This window comes from Salvelinus namaycush, chromosome 14 (genome assembly GCF_016432855.1).
Source record: "Salvelinus namaycush isolate Seneca chromosome 14, SaNama_1.0, whole genome shotgun sequence".
NCBI classification, from domain to species: domain Eukaryota; kingdom Metazoa; phylum Chordata; class Actinopteri; order Salmoniformes; family Salmonidae; genus Salvelinus; species Salvelinus namaycush.
In genome coordinates this window covers 5,726,724-5,747,913 of record NC_052320.1, presented here as the reverse complement: position 1 = coordinate 5,747,913, position 21,190 = coordinate 5,726,724, and the positions used below count along the sequence as shown (strand labels likewise).

At 39.6% G+C, this 21,190-nt stretch overlaps 2 protein-coding genes and 1 long non-coding RNA gene across 6 annotated transcripts; all 3 read left to right on the top strand.

Annotated features, from left to right (window-relative positions):
- Nucleotides 1-41: 41 nt before the first annotated feature.
- LOC120059054 lies at nucleotides 42-3,008 on the top strand. Of its 2 annotated transcripts, XR_005478086.1 has the most exons (3): nucleotides 42-118; nucleotides 896-1,036; nucleotides 2,018-3,008. It is a non-coding gene; the product is annotated as an uncharacterized LOC120059054 (long non-coding RNA). The 2 variants fall into 2 exon arrangements; XR_005478085.1 differs by lacking the exon at nucleotides 42-118 and having other exon boundaries at nucleotides 125-1,036.
- Nucleotides 3,009-4,423: 1,415 nt separating this feature from the next.
- On the top strand, nucleotides 4,424-7,796 carry LOC120058790 (tumor necrosis factor receptor superfamily member 14-like). The gene is made up of 8 exons (XM_039007530.1): nucleotides 4,424-5,171; nucleotides 5,669-5,774; nucleotides 5,867-6,148; nucleotides 6,260-6,347; nucleotides 6,488-6,666; nucleotides 7,343-7,392; nucleotides 7,535-7,580; nucleotides 7,715-7,796. The coding sequence occupies exons 1-8, from the start codon at nucleotides 5,169-5,171 to the stop codon at nucleotides 7,726-7,728; spliced, it is 768 nt and encodes a 255-aa protein (XP_038863458.1). The 5' UTR covers nucleotides 4,424-5,168; the 3' UTR covers nucleotides 7,729-7,796.
- Nucleotides 7,797-8,871: 1,075 nt separating this feature from the next.
- On the top strand, nucleotides 8,872-15,612 carry LOC120059053 (tumor necrosis factor receptor superfamily member 14-like). Of its 3 annotated transcripts, XM_039007827.1 has the most exons (10): nucleotides 8,872-9,067; nucleotides 9,949-10,038; nucleotides 11,624-11,749; nucleotides 12,005-12,163; nucleotides 12,360-12,444; nucleotides 13,529-13,686; nucleotides 13,837-13,851; nucleotides 13,946-13,965; nucleotides 14,190-14,236; nucleotides 14,610-15,612. In XM_039007827.1, the coding sequence occupies exons 1-10, from the start codon at nucleotides 9,031-9,033 to the stop codon at nucleotides 14,653-14,655; spliced, it is 783 nt and encodes a 260-aa protein (XP_038863755.1). In that variant the 5' UTR covers nucleotides 8,872-9,030; the 3' UTR covers nucleotides 14,656-15,612. The 3 variants fall into 3 exon arrangements, with proteins under 3 accessions (XP_038863755.1, XP_038863759.1, XP_038863756.1); XM_039007831.1 differs by lacking the exon at nucleotides 9,949-10,038; XM_039007828.1 differs by lacking the exon at nucleotides 14,190-14,236.
- Nucleotides 15,613-21,190: the final 5,578 nt, after the last annotated feature.

The following is a 21,190-nucleotide window of genomic DNA, read 5'->3' as shown; positions in this document are numbered from 1 at the left end:
GTAGACCTTACAGGGAAATGCTTACTTATAAGTCCTTAAATAAATACAATTATACATTTTTCTAGACCTGGCAACCCTGCCCTCACACGAAAGGGATAGCAAACTAGTCGTTAATCAGGTAAGACTGCACTGTGTGGTAAAGTTATTCAATACTGATTGAATGTGCATAGTGTCGTGTTTTGCAGCATGATTTTTGTTTGTTAAGTCGTCAAACACCGCCATACAATAATTGTGTGAGTTGCCTGGATTTAGGGACGTCGAACGTTCAGGCTTCTGCGTATACCGTACAGCAGTGAGTGAACGCCTTTCACTGTTGACTACAGTATACGTATGGAGGCTATAATCTAGAGCGCCTTAAATTGGGTTTGAGAGCATGTTTTAACTCAAAATGGTTAAGGGATACTTCGGGATTTTGACAATGAAGCCCCTTTATCTACTACCCGAGTCAGATGAATCCGCGTATACGACAATGTTTATGTATCTGCGTATAGCAGGAACTAGTATGGGTAGCTGCAGCCCAAAATGGCGATCGAGTATGTTCGTCAATAGTTAAAAGTTACTAGTGCCGCTTATTTCTACAATGTATATTCTAAAATGTGATTGTAAACATAACCTTAACCACACTGCTAACTTAATGCCTAACCTTAAATAAAACTGTTGTTTCTTATATTGATTTTGTGGCTGTGGAAACCCCGGAGTATAAACTAAGATTCAAAAAATAATGTTTTATCTGCGGTATATGCGCCATTTGAAACGAAAGCGAGCGGGCTGAGGTGGGAAACCCCCGAATGTCGCCAGTCTAAACAACAATGGAGTGGACTTATAGTTTAAAACTGTTTCCGGCTACAATTTTTTTAAATGTTTTTTTATTTTTATTAACAACAAATCAATACAGAAAGTACACGAGGGAATTTCCGGCTGCAATTTATATCGATAAATGGGGAGATGAAGACGTCAGTCACACTGTCCAAGTCAGTCCAACTAAAAGGTTACAGTAACTGGATCGAGGGTTACATTCACGATGTAACGTTACAAGGTAAGATTATGCACACAGTATGCGTTTTATTACTAGCTAGGTAACTAAGTTACTGTTAGTTAGCGAACGTAACGTCGTAGGTTGACAAAAGGTGTAACGTTGCTATTTTAACATTGTCAAATAAAGTATGTTACTGAATCCTTTCAGCTATTGCTACATACAACCTTCGTAGCCAAGTAACGTGAGTTAGCCAATGTTCCATGCTGTGGCTGTGCTTGTCATCTTGGTTCAATGTGAGGCAAGCAGGTGTAGTGCGAGGGCAAGGTCATTTTGCTCAATTTGAAAGAATGGTCTTTACATAATTCAGGTAGTTTGCTGGTCAGTTAGGTAAGTAGGGGTGTCAATTGAGTCTGGCTGCTTCTACGTGCAAATTAGGATGATTACTTTTGAAAAAGCTAGAAATGCGCTTGAATGCACGACTCAAATGGCAAGCGTGGTGGTATGCGTTCTAGTGGTGCTCTAGGATGCCACGACCGCGCAATCCACAAATGGAAGGTATTGACCCAATTGCCATTTTCATCCAGAATAATAACATGTTACAATAGTCAAGCCACTTTCTCTGAAATGACATCCCTTTATTTTCAAGTTTAGCCTGTTTTAGTTACCGACATGATTTCAAATCGGCTTGCTAAACGCACTGATGAAATGCAAATGGTTTATGGGATTTTCAGTTCATTTAATAGACGCAAATTGAATAATTTGGGCCCGTTTTACAATAAAAATACTTTGTAGTATAAAAAAACAACGAATCACTACTGAAAATCCACAAGTCTGCAATAATCAAACCTCTAAGTTTTGTTTTTAATATCGTTACGGTGCCTTTGCATTGTTCTGCTTTGTTTTAGCCTAAGTTAATAAATTATGGAATTGTATGGACAATCCATATCATTAGCTTTTCTTTGTGTTTCTTATGGTGTATTGAAATACATATTAGATCTACTTGTGTTGTCTAACTCACTTCTCTTATGACTTTTTTCCCAGGTGGAGTTCTCTGAAAGTCCATCATGGAGACTAAATGCAATGCACAGCTGGCCAGGGACAGTGCAACCATGCCATCGGTTTACTGTAAACCATAGCTCATTACATTAAAATGGGCTACACGTCTGTTCCACCAACAGAGCTAAACATCCTTGCCTCAAACATGGCACATTCCCCCGTGTACGTCAGGCCTGAAGTCAAAACCTGTAAATACAGTTAAATTATCAAAAGTAAAGCCATTGAGGAATGAAATGCACCTGCCAACTTGAAGGGATTGTGCCAAATACGTATTGTCCAGTCCCTACACAATTGCCCAGTAAATAGTTTGCTAGTAGAGCTGACCCCATTTAGTCGACTGGTTGATTGTTTGGTCGACCAAGATTTCTTAATGTCGAGCAGTAGCAAAAACATTTTATTTATCATGGTGTACAAGACACCTGTCTGATTCACGCTTGTCTGAGTGGATTAATCCATTGTGGAGGCCGTGGGGATGGCACAGTCCATCACTCTAAGACATCTGCTACTGAAATTGTACATGGTTACATTACCTAAGAACAATGGTGCAATGCTAATAAAAAATAATGTATTTTATAACAAATGCGCCTTCTCTTGCGTTGGATAGTGGTCCTTGTCCGGTGTTCTGAAACACACCAGTGCGCTGTTGAATTGGCGCCTTTTCCTAGACCATGTTGCTATGTGCATAATAGAAAAGGTAACCAGCATATTGGTGTTGAGAACAAGGTGGCGGAGGCAGCAGCAGAGTTAGGAGACGAGGAAACAGCCCTTGCCTTATTGTCTAAGAAAAGAGAGGAGAGAGGAAACCCCAACTTAATTAGGTATATAATCAATAGCATAACTGTTAAATGTGTCTGGCTTTATAAATCATCCATGTATATCTACAGAAATAAGACAAATCCTGCTTTTGTTGCCTGTTTTGGTGTTTGTTGTTTATCTTTGCTTTGCTGTAATAAAGGCTTTACACTTTTTCATTTGACCAGCCTCTGGTAATATTTATCATTTATTTAGTGTTCCAAATTGTCAGAAAAATAATAACCCTCTTTTTTGTTGTTGATCTCCTTATTGTTATTACTATTGTTATGATCATCATTATAGTAATAATAAGTAAGACACTGCATCTCAGTGCTAGAGGCGTCACTGTAGTACCTGGTTCGAATCCAGGCTGCATCACACCCGCCCGTGATTGGGAGTCTTATAGGGCGGTGCACATTTGGCCAAGCATCGCCCGGGGTAGGCCATCATTGTAAATACGATTTAGTTCTTAAATGACTTGCTTTGTTAAATAAATATATATTTAAATCATTAGTAGTCTTAGTATAGCTGCCTTGTATAGACTCTATTGAGCTGTAGGCCTAAGAGCACTTCCTGTTTAGTCTTAATACTGTAACTTACTGAGGCCTATATTTCAATACTTAAATAGGCTACTGTATCATATTCATTCGTTCATGTCATCACACAGCATACGAGTCATTCATGATTTGAAATGCAATCAAGCATTTTGGTTATCAAATAAAGGAAGCCTTGAATAATTCACTTCAACAATAAATAAACCGTTCCATTTTGGAAATTACATTCACAAATGAATGTGACTGTTTTTAGTCTTTTCTGTAATAAAGGCTCAACAAAAAAAGTTACAACAGACAAAATGATATTGTAATCTAACAGCACCTACATGGCACATAATATGCACTCAACGCTTGCTCCTTACCTTCTTTTTCTTGATCTCCAGTATTTTCCACAACTAGTCACATTTATTGCACACATTTGACTTCCCCTTCACTTCATGAGCAACCAGTAAACATTCCCTCGTTTTGAGTTCATTTGTAACGTCCTCTGTATCCATTTTGCTGTTATGGTGTTCAAAGTTTGTTATAACCAATTTATGGATGTGATTATGATATGCTTATATGTCAGGCCCTATTGGTCATGTGCATGCGATGCGTACATGTCACATAAAGAGAGCAAGGGTTTAAGGAAGGTTTTTCCTAAACAAATGAATGATTTCGGTAACAGAACATTTAATTCAGAAATGTCTGTAATTATGTTGCAGCTTCAGCAACACAAACAGCGCGATAAACACTGGTGGTCGCTGCAGCAGAGAGGAGAGGGAGACAAAGGGTGTTAGTCACAGTCACTCGCTGTTTTTTTTTTTTTACACATTTGCAGCAAGTCTGAGCCAGGCCCGGCACAATCAAATCAATTGCTGGTCGGACTCTCTCATTTGCATCTTAATTATTTCATCAAACAGTGCGCTTAAAGGATCAGACAAGCTCAGTGAATATAAAACATGTGTGATTAAAACACATAGGATATGTCTATATTTGGAAAAATACACGTTTTAAAATTCAAACCAATCGATTGGTCGAAAGAACAGACGACTCTTGGTCGACCAAGATTTTGTTGTTGTTGGGGACAGCCCCAAACTTAAGTCGCGTCTGCTAAGAGCATCTGCTAAATTTCAAACGTAAATGTAAGGTGACTGGTCATGTTATTACGTTAGGTCATATTGTTATTACGTTGTGATAGAGTTGTGGTTGCCACAACTGTTTTTGGGCCAGGAACAATAAGCCCTCCTTTTTGGGGGACTGCTTACGAAATGCTGCCTGGTCGTGGAAACTGTGTTTAAATACTGTAGGCATATTTGACCCGTCTTTAAAAAAAAAAAAAAAAAAGAATAAACGTTTAACCTTGTTTTCAAAGTTGTTAAAGGAGGAAGCCTGCGCCATTGTTGCAGTCTGAATGTTGCATAGACTGTAATGTAGCATGTTTAATGTACCCGCTGGCTCAAGGGTTGAAATGCATGTGCTAGCCGATGTTCGTTCAGACGATAGTGATTCGTCAAAAGACAGGTAAATAGAGGCTGTCCAGGCTGAAAATGTTGGCTCACATTACACTGAAATACAAGAACATTACCATCAAAGATGAAGTTGCATTGAATCGAATTAATCAGATCTTACCATTCGTTTGTTGTGCTGTGTATTTAAATATGGTCTATTAAACATTTTCCCTTGTCTTCCAATAGTTGTATTAGTCTGTGATTCAAGGTCTACGTTAAGATTGAAGACAACAGGGATGGTGCCATTGTTATAATTCAAAACTCCTAAGAATCCAGAGTGGTGGCCCTTATTCCAGTGAGATGGTGAGGATTGGAGAACCATGGTGCAGTTTCAAAGCAAAATGGATAGTATGTTAAACATTTCGGTTGTGTAAACCTAGTGGCTTGGCAACCTTTCATACCACAGCTGTAGGCGCATTTGGCACCTGATAGTATGCTCAGAGTATTCACAATTTCTGTCAAATTCTAACTTTAATTATAAACCCTGTTTTGAAAATTGTCTAGAATTTTCTTTAGTCTTTGAACATAGTCACATCTTCCAGAAGGGAGATGGCCTTGACAACGCAAATGGAAACATGGAAAACATTAAATATGATTTATCTCAACTTGAAACTGTCAATCGCAAGGCTCATCTCCACCCTAACCCCAAACTCTTCAACCCTGCTTTGTCCAAGTGTGACCCCCCCCCCCCACCCTGCCGCATTGACTCGAATATACTGGTTTTATGAAACCATTGCTGTAGAAAATAGACGAAAACATATTTTTAAACAGTGATATGTTTTCATTTTCTCTATTTACAGATAGATCTACCAATCATTTTGGTGTTTCTAAACATTCAGCTCACTAGTGCATGTGGTAGAGCAGAGTACAGAACAGGTGTTGAATGCTGTCCTATGTGTTCTCCAGGTAAGGACCAGCTCTGTATACTATATGGATTATTATCAAGAAAATACATTCCAATACCAATCAATCCATGTCACTGATCTTCTATCCCACAGGAAACCGGGTACATAAACACTGTACAGAATTTACAAGTACTTCCTGTGTCCCCTGTACCGACTCCACTTTCCTTGATGAACCCAATGGTCTTACGGCATGCATACTGTGTACAAATTGTGACCCTGGCTTTGGTTTGACGGTAAAGCAGTCATGTAGACCTTCATCAGACACGGTCTGTGGGACACTGGAGGGGTTCTACTGTCATGACCCAACTAAGGATGGTTGTAGAGCAGCCCAGAGACACAGCAGCTGTAAACCTGGTCAATACATCAGTCACACAGGTATGTCTTCATGCAAATCTTCCATTGACATCAGTACATGATTTATGCAGTCGTGAGTTAAGCACATCTCAAGTTAGAATCCTTAATTAGTTTCACCCTGTGTTGGTGCAGGAACAACATCTACTGATACTGTGTGTTCTGACTGTACTGGTGACACCTATTCAAATGGATCATTTACATCCTGCCAGTCATACACACAGTAAGTGTGTCTCATGTATAATGGTTATTTCCCCCAAAATATAAACTAAATACGACAATAATATGCTCACATAGAAATGTAAAACTAAATGTTGGATGACTAAATTGTTGATTATCAGTGGTCTATCTCTCTTATTATAGATGTGATACCTTGAAGCTTCAGCAAATTAAATCTGGAACTCATTGGTCCGACTCTGAATGTGGACCACAGACCTCCCTTCCCATAGCAATAATATCTGCTGTGGTGGTGGTTCTAGCTGTGATAGCAGGAGTGATTGGAGTATCTATTTTTATAAGAAAGGGAAGAAAAAAACTATCTGGTAAGATGATTTTGGTGGGAGGGAATTGTTTTAATTAATTGCCTAGATCAGGGATGGGCAACACCCCCGCCACACACACATTGTGAGCAACATATTTTAGTGGCCCTCCTCTTGACACCGGAGAGGCATTTGTTAGGTTTTAGGGCGTAGAGAAAATGAAAAGCAAGTTTGCTGTAATTCTGCACATTTTGCCATGGGTCAGAGGGAAATGTTTGCAGTTTTTAATATGATATCTGAGTGAGACTAACAAATTCAATGAGGGCCCCCTGGCCGGTAATTCGACCATGATACGTTTAGATAGCTGGCCGCTAAACTAACTTAGATGTCTAAAAATGTTTTGCTGACATGGGATAACTGACTGACTATCAGTAACTGACATAAGAGAAACTGCTGATGCAAAACAAAATTTCAAAATTGCATCTTGTGTGTTCTACTATTCTAACTTGCAAACAGTAAGTTGAGACCCTGACTGAGTTTCAGAGAGAAAAAAAGGTTGTTTTTTGGGAATATTGGTCCGAGGGCCTTCAAAAGCACGAGGGCCACCAGTTGCCCATTCCTGGCCTAGATGAACAGTGAGAAATATCCAGTTTTTGTCAATTCTGACAATACCACTGCCTACTGGTCATATGACGATATTGAATATTTTGTCTCAACGCTAATGCTTCTATTTCTACAGAGACACAAAGGCCAACAGATGTACATAAAGGCCTACAAACACCTATAGAGGTATGTTCATGTGCACCCTCCCTCTGTATTTTATAACATACTTACTGTGGCAAGGAGATAGATGACAGAAATTGTTCCGTTATTTCTACTGACTCGAGAGTTCCACTTTTTATGTTTTATTGAGTTGCGGTTTCATTTGAAGGAATCAGACACTGAGGGAGCAACGCTGTTTGTGGGAACAAGAACAGGTAAAGGTTCTGTTAACATATGTACAGAATGGTATGCATGAGTTCTCGTGAACTTCAGCCAAAAAAATGTATGACTTAGTACCTGTCATCTTTTTCATGTAAACTTGACATGTTATTAATATTATCCTTACCAGATTCATGCCCCTAGGACATTCTTTACAACAATCCAGTTTGAGGTTCATTGGCCTGAGACGTAGTAGGGTCCAACTTCTGTCCACTACATGGTAAATGTGATCTAAACTCCATTTTTAAATAAAAGTTGGGGCTGACACATTTGTTTTGTGGTGTACTGATTAAACCAACTATGACCTTAATACATGGCCTAAAACCATAAAACACAATTCCAAGGAAAAAACATTTCTGTAAAACCTTCCAATAGTGGGGACGAAGATGTAAACCCTAGTAGGAGCTAGGTCTGTACTGTCCAGGGTAAGGTCAGATGGCCTTCATTTTAATGGTCAGTCCAAGTCATTGCGCGTAACTGTAACTAAAGGAGTTTTGGATGACACTGCACCTGGTCTTTGGATGATGGTGCAGGATACAAACGCATTTTGGAGCAATTGTCCTTGAATTGAGGAAATCATCAGATAATCCCACAACATCGACATGAAACTTGTGCTTCTGGTAATGGTGTACTGTAGATTCTGTTGATACAAGCTGTGCAAATGACCTTTGAATAACATGGCCTGGACACTGGTTTCGAAAAAATGGACTTGTTGTGTGACCATGGATTTGTATAATCCCATTCCCCACAAAGGCAATGGTGCAAAGTGAAGGCTATGTCCAGTGTGTGACCCTGATGCATCCCAATAGGACTCCAATTAATAATAAACACTTCATGACTTTTACAGTCCTCCATGATTGTATAGTTCCTTTGCTTTTGATGCATATTTTGTACATATTGTGCTATAGTGTTTAGCAGATTATTCACGTAATATAGATTTTGCATTGGTCATGACTTGTGCTTGTTTTACCACCATCAGTGCTCAAGTCTCTCTGATGTGGTTTTTTTTCTGTGTAAATATGGTGGCAAATCCATTGTCCCCTCGTGGGATTAATAGAGGGTCTGCAGTAAAATGTTATGTTCAAGTGTTCCAATGACCTTACATTGTAAAAATGTATTAAAGCAAAATGTGAACTGCAAGGATGTGAGTGACCCAGTTAAGTTTATTTGTACAATGCACCTCCTAATATTTCAGACCTATTATAGACTAAATTCAATGTTTTTTAGTTATACTTCAGGGAATATATGCATTTAAGAATTTGAACGGGGCCAATACGTCATATCCGGTGTCATATGTGAACGCACCCTGCTTGCTATACTAGCTAAACAAGAGGCACAGATAATTGACTAATAATAGTGCTTTAAAAGCATATGTGACATATAATAGTTGGCTAGTATCAGTATTAATGTATCGTCACAACGTTCTGACGTCTTTATCAAGTGAAAATGGTTTACCTGTCGTCTGCACAGTATTTCCTCATTGGTAAGTTAGCTGGTTGAGCTACATTTAGGTTTTACAAAATTGTGATATAAAATGGCGTCCTGCTAAATTAAATAGTCCAACTATCACATTTCAGATTGAATCAGCAAACTTGCGTTATCGATGCTAGTAACTGACTTTACAACCACAACCATGTGCATGTTACCAAAGCAATAAGACGTATGCAAGCTATGTTGAAACCAACGAGTTTAATTAATCCTTCCTTGCCTAACAGTTGCACCACAGAATAATTCATATTTGATAGCACTATCCCTTAAAATAGTCTATGTATAGTTAGCTACAACAATCTGTTTTTACGACATTAACTAGATAATACGAGAAGAAAAACATTAAAACAAGGTTGTGGGAGCAGCGGAAGTCAAGCGCACATTCATTAGTTTCAATCTGACGAACGCAAAATCTCAAATGATAATTATATTAACGTTTTATGACGGATTTAGATAAATATTCAGACTTACTTTGTGATTAGTCTAGCGTACTCATCTGATGTCGTGGTTACAGTATTTCGGAACCAAAATGAATTGTTCATCCTGCTACGGTAGGCTACATGGTCAGGTGTGGGTAAGGTTTGCGGCGCCTGGATTTTTTCTTCTTTTTTTTTAACCACGCCTGACGCGAAGTCGATATGTTGATGTTGTCTTAATCAGTCTGACAGTCGTTGCCATCCGGCCACCATCTTGTGGGTTTCCACTTATTAGGGGGAGGAAGACACGAAGTTATAATTTGTTTTAATTACAAGTTCCAGTCTGTTTATTTTCAACTCCAATGTCATTGTTAAGTGCATGGCATGGCAATTAAGGAGTTGTCAAGAGAGAACAAACAGACTGGCCCTTAGCCAATGCATCTTTTTTTGTCTGTTTCAGGTTTGAATTTTATGCATGTATTTGGAAGCGATTGTGGTCCAGCAGAATACAAAAAGTCTGATGGGCAGTGCTGCCCAATGTGTGGTAGAGGTAATGTTCATTTATGCATTAGCTTTTTCAATGTTGCTGAATTGCACGTTACCAGTAAACAAGGGGCAGGCACATTTCTACATGTAGCCTACAATATCTCATACACTACAGTGTTTCAGAAGGATTTATGCAGTAAATGGGAGACATTGTTTGTGTCCGAAGATCCATACTAGCGTACTACATGCTTAAACTGCAAACTATGTACTCATCGTCGCATACTATTTAGCACGTACCGTTTAGTAAAAAGTGTGCCACAATACAGTAGCGGCTCCTGACTGCGTTCCAGTTCCATTAATTTCTCTAAACTCTGAATAGAATGTAGTGATAGGCCTACTCAGGCTGGTTATAGGCAGACTATCACACTCAACCTATACCGTAGCCAATAAAGTCCATCTATCCTATTTAAAGAGGACAGAAACAGATCATTTGGTTCCATTTCAACATATTTATTAGTGAAATCAAAGTGCTGTAACATGTATAAATTATATCAAATAGCCTAGTACACACACCAAAACTTTTAAAACATTCAAATCAAAAGGTATTGCACAGAAAAACGTGGACAGTCGTGTGCATCCCAAATTCAGAACCGCTGGACAGCAACATAATAAACTAAAGCACTCATCTTTGGGAACGAGATCAGAATGACCGCTATGGCTTGATCCATAACTTCAATAATTCAAAAGGTAGCCTAGATTACAAAACTAAAACAATCCATTCAAATCAAAAGGCCTGATTTAACATGACATCAATAACGCAGCCACATCCAGAGTCCCCGGTGCAGACACATTCAGAAATCAAAGTTGGTTTAGTATTTAGTTTAAAAGCGCTGATGAAGGCCAAGAGAACAAGAAACACTTTTCAATGAGAAAACAGAAATCCACTTTGGGTAAAAAACTAAAAAAGACCAGGATGCAATACTCATGATCATTTTAAGGAGAACAAAAACTACTTGGGCTACATTTGAACACCACGGCAGAAGCTTGGCTATTCAGCATGTTCCCAATTAAAGGGTGACTTTTTCACATTTTAACATATTTACTATCTCCAGAACCATACCAGTATGTAGTGAAAAAGATAGAAGATCAGGTCCTGAGAAAACAAACCCCTTGGATGTCACCGGGGGCCAAAAAAACCTTAATGGTGCAGAGAGCTGTGTTCCTTGAAACACTGGTTCTGTCCGAATACCCATACTTGCGTCGTAAATAGTCGGCCGTCTGAGTATGCGAAAAAGGATGTGATATTTAAAAAATCGAGTATACTTTAAATGCACCGATGTCACTCATTTCGGCTTTGACAACATCTGATCAATTAAATATGGGGATACCCTACCGAAATCAACAAAGAGCGGGAAACATGTAAAAACATGTTTTTATAGCAGATACATTTTCGAAAATCGAGTATGGTTTAAATGCCAGGATGTTATACTCGATGTTCGATGCACACTTTTCCTTAATGCATTGGAAGAGGTAGGCGGTGAGTGATAGGCCCTAGTTCTCTTCAAGTAGCCAAACAACAAAACTAGGCTACTTAAAGAAAATATGTAACATCTCAATAAGTTACTTTTTTTTTTTTTTTCTATGATTAGGCTTGGTGGTCCGCAGAGATTGTACAATAGAGTCCAGCACATCTTGCATACCCTGTATCAGAGGGACCTTCATGAACGAGGCCAATGGTCTAACCAAGTGCTTTCCCTGCAGTCCCTGTGACACAGGTACATTTACATTTATTCCAAACCTTCCCATCTTTCCTTTTAGCAGTACACATCATACCCTTTTCACTGCTGAGCTGAGTTGTGTGGCACTGGCTTGGTTCTGCATCCACCAACTGGAAAGTACAATGTAAAAAAAGAAAATATCTGAGTCAGTGTCTTACGTTTCAGGTCACCACAATAGTGTGAAAAGGGTATAAGGTGCCTTCTCATAAGTAGTCCTCTGACTGAAATGAATCAACCCTGATATTTTTCCAGGACAGGGCCTGTTCACTCAGACAGAGTGCAAACCAACAAGTAACACAGTCTGCGACGTTCTAGATGGATTCTACTGTAGAAGCTACTCATCCAACTCTAAGTGTAGCTTTGCAGTAGAACATACACACTGTTCAGCGGGACAGAGTACTAAATCACCTGGTAAGTATGAAGTAGAGGCTAAATATTGTACAGGACATAATAATTCTGATGAATTTAACATGGGCTCTAGATAGCTTAGTGGTTTTTTCTCTGGTTTCTTTTTGAAGTGAAGCCATACCTCAGGTGATTTTGACTTCTCCATCACCTCAATTGTTATCTTTTGAACATGATAACATTGTTTATTCTCACTTTATAGGAACAAAGACAACAGATACCATGTGTGAGGATTGTCAACATGGCTTTTACTCACAACATGATGTGAACTGCACTGCTTGGACTGAGTAGGTCATCGTTCGTGTACTAGAGTTTCTTAAATTGCTTTAGGTTTCTTTTTTCTTAAAAAAAATTATTGGGACATTGATGATATTACATTTCAGATAGCAGGATCAATGCTCTGATAGTAATCTATAAATTCAGTTCTGGCAACCAGATTTTGGTTGACAATATAATTACAGGCTGGCTTAATGTTAAAACTATTTGAATTCATTCACTTTTTGACTGCACCCCTTTTGATTTGAACGGAACCTTCCATACATATTTGCCCATTGTAGAAGTGCTCAGAAAGTGCACTTTTGGGTCCCGAATGCCAAAACATTCAAGAGATAAAGGTGCTGACCTATTTTGTGTACCCCACCATACCATGAGACATCCATGTCTTCATCACTGGAAAAGATTAATTGTTGAGATGGATATAATTTAAAAGCTTACAAATAGTTAGAAAACCCTATTTTAATAATTTCTTAACAAAAATAAATAATCAAATTAAATGTCTATCTAAAATCTCCTATTTTAGGTCATGAGATTTTTGTGTTGTGCCACCATCGGTTGAGACACAACATGCTCTTGAATACAGGGTGAGTAATGTTTTGGATAAAAAACTAAAATAGGAATATACAATTGAAATGTAAACTTTCAAATGGTACCACAAAGATGATTGGAGGTCCACACATCAGTGAATGTTGATTTTAATGGGAATAACTGTTTTAAATTACACTCTCAATCCTCCATAGGAAATAATAGAAATATAGATGATAGAATTAACATGACCATTTAAGTTGACATTTAACTGTGGGTGAACCGGCGGCCATCTTTGTGGTAGTAATTAGTACTCATCACTGCATTCTCTATCAGAAAGTTGGTTGGCCATCTTTGATGTCACGTAGGTTGATATCTTTTCCAGTGATGATGCCATGGATGTCTCATGGTATGGTGGGGTTTGCAAAATGGCAAAAATTCAAGCACCTTTTATCTCCTGACTGTTTTGTCATTCAGGTCCTAAAATTAAAATTATTAAACCTGACATTACAATATGCTGTAGTTGACCTATCTAGTTAAATACAACTTTATGTGTTGCTTACTCTGCAGTTGTGCAGCAATGGGACACGTGAAGACTAAAGATGGAAATTCCAGTGAAGATGTTATTTGTAACAAAGTGCCACCAAGGAGTCATGTCACTATAATAGCTCCAATATTATTATTAGGCCTGACAGTAACTGTACTGTTTTGTTTCTACCTGGCAAGAGGTCAGTCCTTTGTTTATGTCTCTATTTAATGAGTCACTTCTTTAAAAGCATGTAATTGTCATGTAACTTGCTATTGTAATACATACACATGCAATTCATGGTGAGTTGTCTTTACCCCAACTAATCTGATTACTCTTGTTGTGTTTTCAGCTAAATGTAAGAAAGGTCAGTCTCTATTTATTTACATTAATACCTTTCTCACCATGTTAACTAATTTGTTTTGCCTCTATTAATCTGACTATTTCTACTGAACTTTCAGAGTTGCATGTTATCTCTGAGGTAAGTCATTCTATTTCAACTTCTCTATTCATTTGAAGTTTTAATATAAACCCTCATATTACATTGTTATGCAAGCAAATCCATTGTCAAAGTTAGTTTTTCCTGGTAAATTGTTGCTAGTGAGTGAAATTCTGTTAATTTTATGGATTAAGATGTTCCAATGTTATTGTCATTTAGTCCGTTTTAGTTGCTGTAGCGATCCTAACTTGTGTAATACCTCATAGGTTCCTGTGCAAGAAACGGGACATGTACAAGTCACCAGTAACTCCCTGTAGGTCATCCATTTGGATTCAATATTTCAGACTATCATAGTAATAACTGAATAAACAGATTACTTTATACTAGGGCTGGGACGATACCACTATTATGACAATGAAACAAAAGACAAAGCTGATTTAACTTCTTTAGGAAAACAGCCCTAATGTTGGAAACAAACATTATGTCATGCAGTCACGTGTATTTATATTCCAAGCTTTAGCAGACATTATTTTACATACAGAAGGTTTTTAAAGGACCAAAGAGTTCGGTCTGCTTCATGGTTTAATTTTTGCCATGGACAGAATATTTAAATACTGGTATCGTGCCGGCCCTACTTTATACTATTACTAACTTAATGATTGACTTGTTTGCTTCTTGTTTTCCAGAGTGGAAACAGCAGAAAATGTGCCTGGTAATGTTGTAACTGATTGACAGTCAGCATCCACTAAACTCAGAGGAAGTGCCATGAATGCATGCAGATACCCAGAAGGCTGTAAAACTAGAGTACTAATGAACAGCAATGCATTTGCTCCTGCATTTTGACTAATAAGCGCACTTATCTGGAGTGGACTGTTAAATACAGTGACAGAAATTGGTTAACTTTATCCACATGTTCTTATATTTACCAAAACATTGTTACTTTTTACTTAAACTTTTTATATTAACAGTACCTGTGCATTTAACAAAACAATTCATATTTCACTGTTTTGATGATTGTTTGAATAACATTTCAATTGTATTCCCATGTTTTAACACACTTGTACATTTGTCAATATTGGCAATAATGATCAACATCAGAATACAGTGGTGCCACAGGTGCACCATGGACATGTAAATAGTACACACATGTAAATAGTGCCATACATGCACCCAATTGTATTCAGTCGGCTCATATGACTTTTGTTTGCCTTGATGTTTTTTGCATTGTTTTCCTTGTATTTTTCTCTTTTGTTCATGTTTTGTTGTTGGTGGGGGCTTGGGGGTGTATAATGATTTAATTGTATTTATTTTTTGGCGGGGGGTTGTTAAAGAGCAGCTCTCTGGGAACTGTGGGGGGGATCTTGGAGGGCTGGGGGTTGAGAGCTTGGGCCGGTGGCTGATAGGTTGCTGGAGATCTGTCGACGTGCTCTTGAGCAGGGCACTGCCCCTGGTTGCTTCTGTGAGTCGCTCTCAATGGGAGTCCGTTAGATGACTGAAAAATGTAAACGTAACATAAACAAACAAAAAAAGAGCAGATGCAAGTAGATTGTATGTTTAATATTCAATTATAAAAAATACACTACCGGTGTATTCAAATAGCCACGCTTTGCCATGACAGCTTTGCACACTCTTGGCATTCTCTCAACCAGCTTCATGAGGTAGTTACCTGGAATGCATTTCAATTAACAGGTGTGCCTTCTTAAAAGTTAAGGTCTGTCAATACAGAACATTTCAAGAACTTTGAAAGTTTCAAGTGCAGTTGCAAAACCCATCCAGCGCTATGATGAATCTGGCTCTCATGAGGACTGCCACAGGAAGAGACGACCCAGAGTTACCTCTGCTGCAGAGGATAAAAAAAGTGAACTAGGCAAGTCAGTTAAGAAGAAATTCTTATTTACAATGACGGCCTAGGAACAGTGGGTTAACTGCCTTGTTCAGGGGCAGTAGTTTGGGCTTAGTCCCGTTATTGTTTGTTTTTCAACAGGACAATGACCCAACACCCCTCCAGGCTGTGTAACGGCTATATTACCTAGAAGGACAGTGATGGAGTGCTGCATCAGTTGACCTTGTCCTCCACAATCCCTCAACCCAATTGAGATGATTTGGGATGAGTCGTACCGCAGAGTGAAGGAAAAGCAGCCAACAAGTGCTCAGCATATGTGTGAACTCCTTCAAGACTATTGGAAAAGCATTCCAGGTAAAGCTGATTGAGAGAATGGCAAGAGTGTGCAAAGCTGTCATGGCAAAGGGTAGCTATTTGAAGAATCTCAAATAAAATATATTTTGATTTAACACTTTTTTGGTTACTACATGATTCCATATGTGTTATTTCATAGTTTTGATGTCTTCACTATTTTTCTGCAATGTAGAAAATCGTAAAAAACAAAAACACTTGAATGAGTAGGTGTTCTAACACTTGACCGGTAGTGTGTGTGTGATATATATATATATATATATATATATACATACACAGTGGTGCCTAATTTGTTGCTAGGATCAATTTCTTAAATCCAATTTGTTAGTAATAAATGTCACTATATGCATGAATACAAGTTAACTGTTTCCAGTAGTAGCCTAATGGTTTGGTTCTCATAAATGAATTTACACTGTCAATCCATGAGATGGCGCACAAATGTAACAGTTACAGCAACGCTCAAGAACTTCTCTGTTCTCGTTCTCAGTCACAGAACCCTGGAGCCGAAATAGAATGGTCTAATCAGAACCTAATAGCCCAGTGATCAGAATAGGTGCAGGTCGGTCTCGGTTTGGTTGTAACATTCTGATTAACGATTACAAACACAAATTTATTTTTAAAAAGCCCACATTTAATATTCTCTTCAAATTTAGGCTAATTAAGAAAAGGTTATTGCTAAAAATGTCACAGAGAAACTCAAGTGCTTTGATTAAATGTGTTAATTTTATTAATTTGTAGCAGTAATTTCATAAGGCCGATCATGGCCCTTCAAATGTAAATGGTTGCCATATTTTACTTAGTAAATGTCCTAAATCAACGGGCATTGGTGTAAAGTACTTAAGTAAAAATACTATCTTACAGAGTAGCTATAACTAACTAGCCAGCTAGCTTTGTAGCCATGGATTGTGCACCTTCCATTGTTTAGCCAAGTAGCTATCTGGTTGATGTTTTCCTTTTGTTAACAGAGCAGATGAAAGCAAAGTTCACCCCCACAAATGCTGTTTACATCTTATATCCATACTGAATGAAGCAGTTAAGGGACCTCATTGGCACCCTTAACTTTTTCACTTAATTTAAGACATTTTGTGCAACTGACTTAAAGTTAAGGAAACTTTAAGGCAAAAGATAAGGGGGGAAATTAACTTACGGTGTTTTATGCAACTGGGCCATGTACTTTACTATTTATATTTCTGCCAAATTTTACTTCACTACATTCCTAAAGAAAATAATGTACTTTTTACTCCATACATTTTCCCTGAAACCCAAAAGTACTTGTTACAGTTTGACAGGAAAATGGTCAAATTCACGCACTTATCAAGAGAACAACCCTGGTCATCCCTACTGCCTCTGGAGGACTTACTAAACACTCATGCTTATTTGTAAATTATGTCTGAGTGTTGGAGTGTGCCCTGGCTATCCGTAAATTATTATACTTTTTTTTAAATTTGGCTATTCTGGTTTGCTTAATTAAAGGAACTTTAAATGATTTATACTTTTACTTTTGATACTTAAGTATATTTATAACCATTTAAAAAAATGTTTTACTCAAGTAGTATTTTACTGGGTGACTTTCACTTTTACTTGAGTCATTTTCTATTGAAGGTAGTGTCATTTTGACCCAACACTGTCAACAGGTGATTTGGGCCAGGCCAGCCAGCCCTGGTGGTGCGGTTTCTCCGCTCTCTACGGTCGGTAACCATAGCGAGACCCATATCACCGGAGACGCGTGTCCAGAATTACGAATATAAAACGTTGCGAGGGAATTCCATGCAAGGCAGGTAGTAGGATATTTCATGTTTGACACGTTGCATAACATTATAGTTTATATCGAGTAGTCAATTCCAAATATTCCATGGAAACCTTTATCTTCAAGTGAGGCCTGTTGATACAGGTTTGTTTGGTAGTTCCCATCCTGGATTACAATGCCTTCTAGATACGGATCTCTGGTGGACCTGGGCTCGGAGTACGTGACTATTAAAGCGCACTAGCGGGTAGCAGTCGTTCAATCTTCTCGGTGTAACAGTTGGGATAGTAGGATTTAAAGAGCATTACATCTGATGCTTTGTCAAAAGTGACTACCTACAGCGTGATATTTGCAATGATTTCAGAAGCATCTATTTAGCCTAATACAGGGCTTATAATGGCTTCATAAAGCCTTAAAAGTTATAGTTTCTTAAATGTTGGACTGGCGGAATGGGACCAAGTGCCATTATATAATAAATGGGACTGGGGATATGGGACAGTTACAAGGGTGTGTGTGCACATACATGTACATATTTGGACAACCCTGTTTGACCTCTTCACATTATGGTCATATTGGAGTGATCCTCGCTATATGAGCAACATTACAATTCCCACCAAGTGGGTTAACACTATTGGCGCAATGCGTAGAGTGTTTGCCTTTAATGCCAGCGACCTGGGTTTTCTTCCCTGCCTCCCTGTTCGCTACATTGGTGTCAGAAGTAGGATGGCGGCTGTGAGGCCGTCGGAACGCACGGCCCGGACGTGTGAGAGGACCGAGTAGTCCATTATTATTTGACCATGCTGGTCATTTATGAACATTTGAACATTTTATAATCTCCACCCGGCACAGCCAGAAGAGGACTGGCCACCCCTCATAGCCTGGTTCCTCTCTAGGTTGCTTCCTAGGTTTTGGCCTTTCTAGGGAGTTTTTCCTAGCCGCCGTGCTTCTACAGCTGCATTGCTTGCTGTTTGAGGTTTTAGGCTGGGTTTCTGTACAGCACTTCGAGATATTAGCTGATGTACGAAGGGCTATATAAAATTAAAATAAACTTGAGTAGTCGAAGCACAGGGACGTGCCTTCAAGTTCGGTGGTGGCAGTGTAGCGATCCTTACTACATGAGTCACGTTAATCATATTGGTGCAATGCATAGGGTGTTTGACTTTCACGCCAGCGACCTGGGTTCACTTCCCTGCCTCGCCGTTCACTACAATATTATCAAAATGTCATGGACATACCATGTTTGATAGGCTGATAAGACATTTCTTATTCACCTCAGGCCTAATCATCATTACAAAACACATTCAGGTACTTAGACCGCCATGTGTATTCAACTACATTGCATAATTCAGGTTCATAAATTGCTTCCTTGAATCAGTGTCACTGGAGAATCATCGTCACATTCCAGGATTGCAAAATTGCTGTGATATCTGTGCTTTTATTGTAGGTGGCTGATGCTGTTATCTAACCGACGTGTGTGTCAAGTGTTGCTGAGACGGGCAGTCAAACAAATCTGGGCCTGGCTGTTGACATAACAGTAAGAGGGAGCTAAGGTGATGTACGTACTAGTTTGCTCCATGCAAAATGAGGCTTGTCTACAGGCAAAAGGTTCTTGTAGGTAGATTTAAGGCTTGGTGGTTTCGAGGTTGAGATCTGCAGTGGTCATAATAATGGTGAACGACATTGCCACTGAACAACTTGGCAATAATTCCTGTCAGAATAGGATGCGGTCTCATATGGCCAAACACCAGTGTTCCGTATTCACAAAACTTCTCAGACTAGGAGTGCTGATCTAGTGTCAGTTTTGCCTTTACAATCCTAATGAACAAGAGCTGATTCATTGATCCCAGACCAGTACTCCTATGAGATGTAATGTAAATAGGGGTCCATATTCTCTTCTGCATTCTGTAGATGAACCCTGGAGGCTATATTCGTAATAACATGTTTTTGGTTGCTGAAACAAACTAATGACGCCCTTAATTGTCTTAGGGTAAAAATATGCAAATTTACAGTCTAGAGGTTGTCCGATTTGAATGAATGCGATGCAAATGTTATTGACCTTGTGATAAGGACGCTCATTCAATGTAAAGTCCTGATCAGTCACACTACAGAGGATGGGAGTCGAGCCAAGCACAGGATATACTTGGATGTTTAATAAGCCGTTTTTAAATATGCAAAATGTCAGCCTCCTTGATTTGCGGAGGCTCTGATGATCCCACCCCATCCTAAACAAATCATTGTGCCAAAAAGAGAGGCAGAGAAGATGACAGCATCCCTGTATGGCCGAGGCTAGCGGGCTGGCGCTATATAATGACAGCATCCCTGTATGGCCGAGGCTAGCGGGCTGGCGCTATATAATGACAGCATCCCTGTATGGCCGAGGCTAGCGGGCTGGCGCTATATAATGACAGCATCCCTGTATGGCCGAGGCTAGCGGGCTGGCGCTATATAATGACAGCATCCCTGTATGGCCGAGGCTAGCGGGCTGGCGCTATATAATGACAGCATCCCTGTATGGCTGAGGCTAGCGGGCTGGCGCTATATAATGACAGCATCCCTGTATGGCTGAGGCTAGCGGGCCGGCGCTATATAATGACAGCATCCCTGTATGGCCGAGGCTAGCTGGCTGGCGCTATATAATGACAGCATCCCTGTATGGCCGAGGCTAGCGGGCTGGCGCTATATAATGACAGCATCCCTGTATGGCCGAGGCTAGCGGGCTGGCGCTATATAATGACAGCATCCCTGTATGGCCGAGGCTAGCGGGCTGGCGCTATATAATGACAGCATCCCTGTATGGCCGAGGCTAGCGGGCCGGCGCTATATAATGACAGCATCCCTGTATGGCTGAGGCTAGCGGGCCGGCGCTATATAATGACAGCATCCCTGTATGGCTGAGGCTAGCGGGCCGGCGCTATATAATGACAGCATCCCTGTATGGCCGAGGCTAGCTGGCTGGCGCTATATAATGACAGCATCCCTGTATGGCTGAGGCTAGCTGGCTGGCGCTATATAATGACAGCATCCCTGTATGGCCGAGGCTAGCGGACTGGCGCTATATAATGACAGCATCCCTGTATGGCCGAGGCTAGCGGGCTGGCGCTATATAATGACAGCATCCCTGTATGGCCGAGGCTAGCGGGCTGGCGCTATATAATGACAGCATCCCTGTATGGCCGAGGCTAGCGGGCTGGCGCTATATAATGACAGCATCCCTGTATGGCCGAGGCTAGCAGGCTGGCGCTATACAGTAACACCACAGCAAGTCTAACCACCCTTTGCCTTGATGACAGCTTTGCACACTCTTGGCATTCTCTCAATCAGCTTCATGA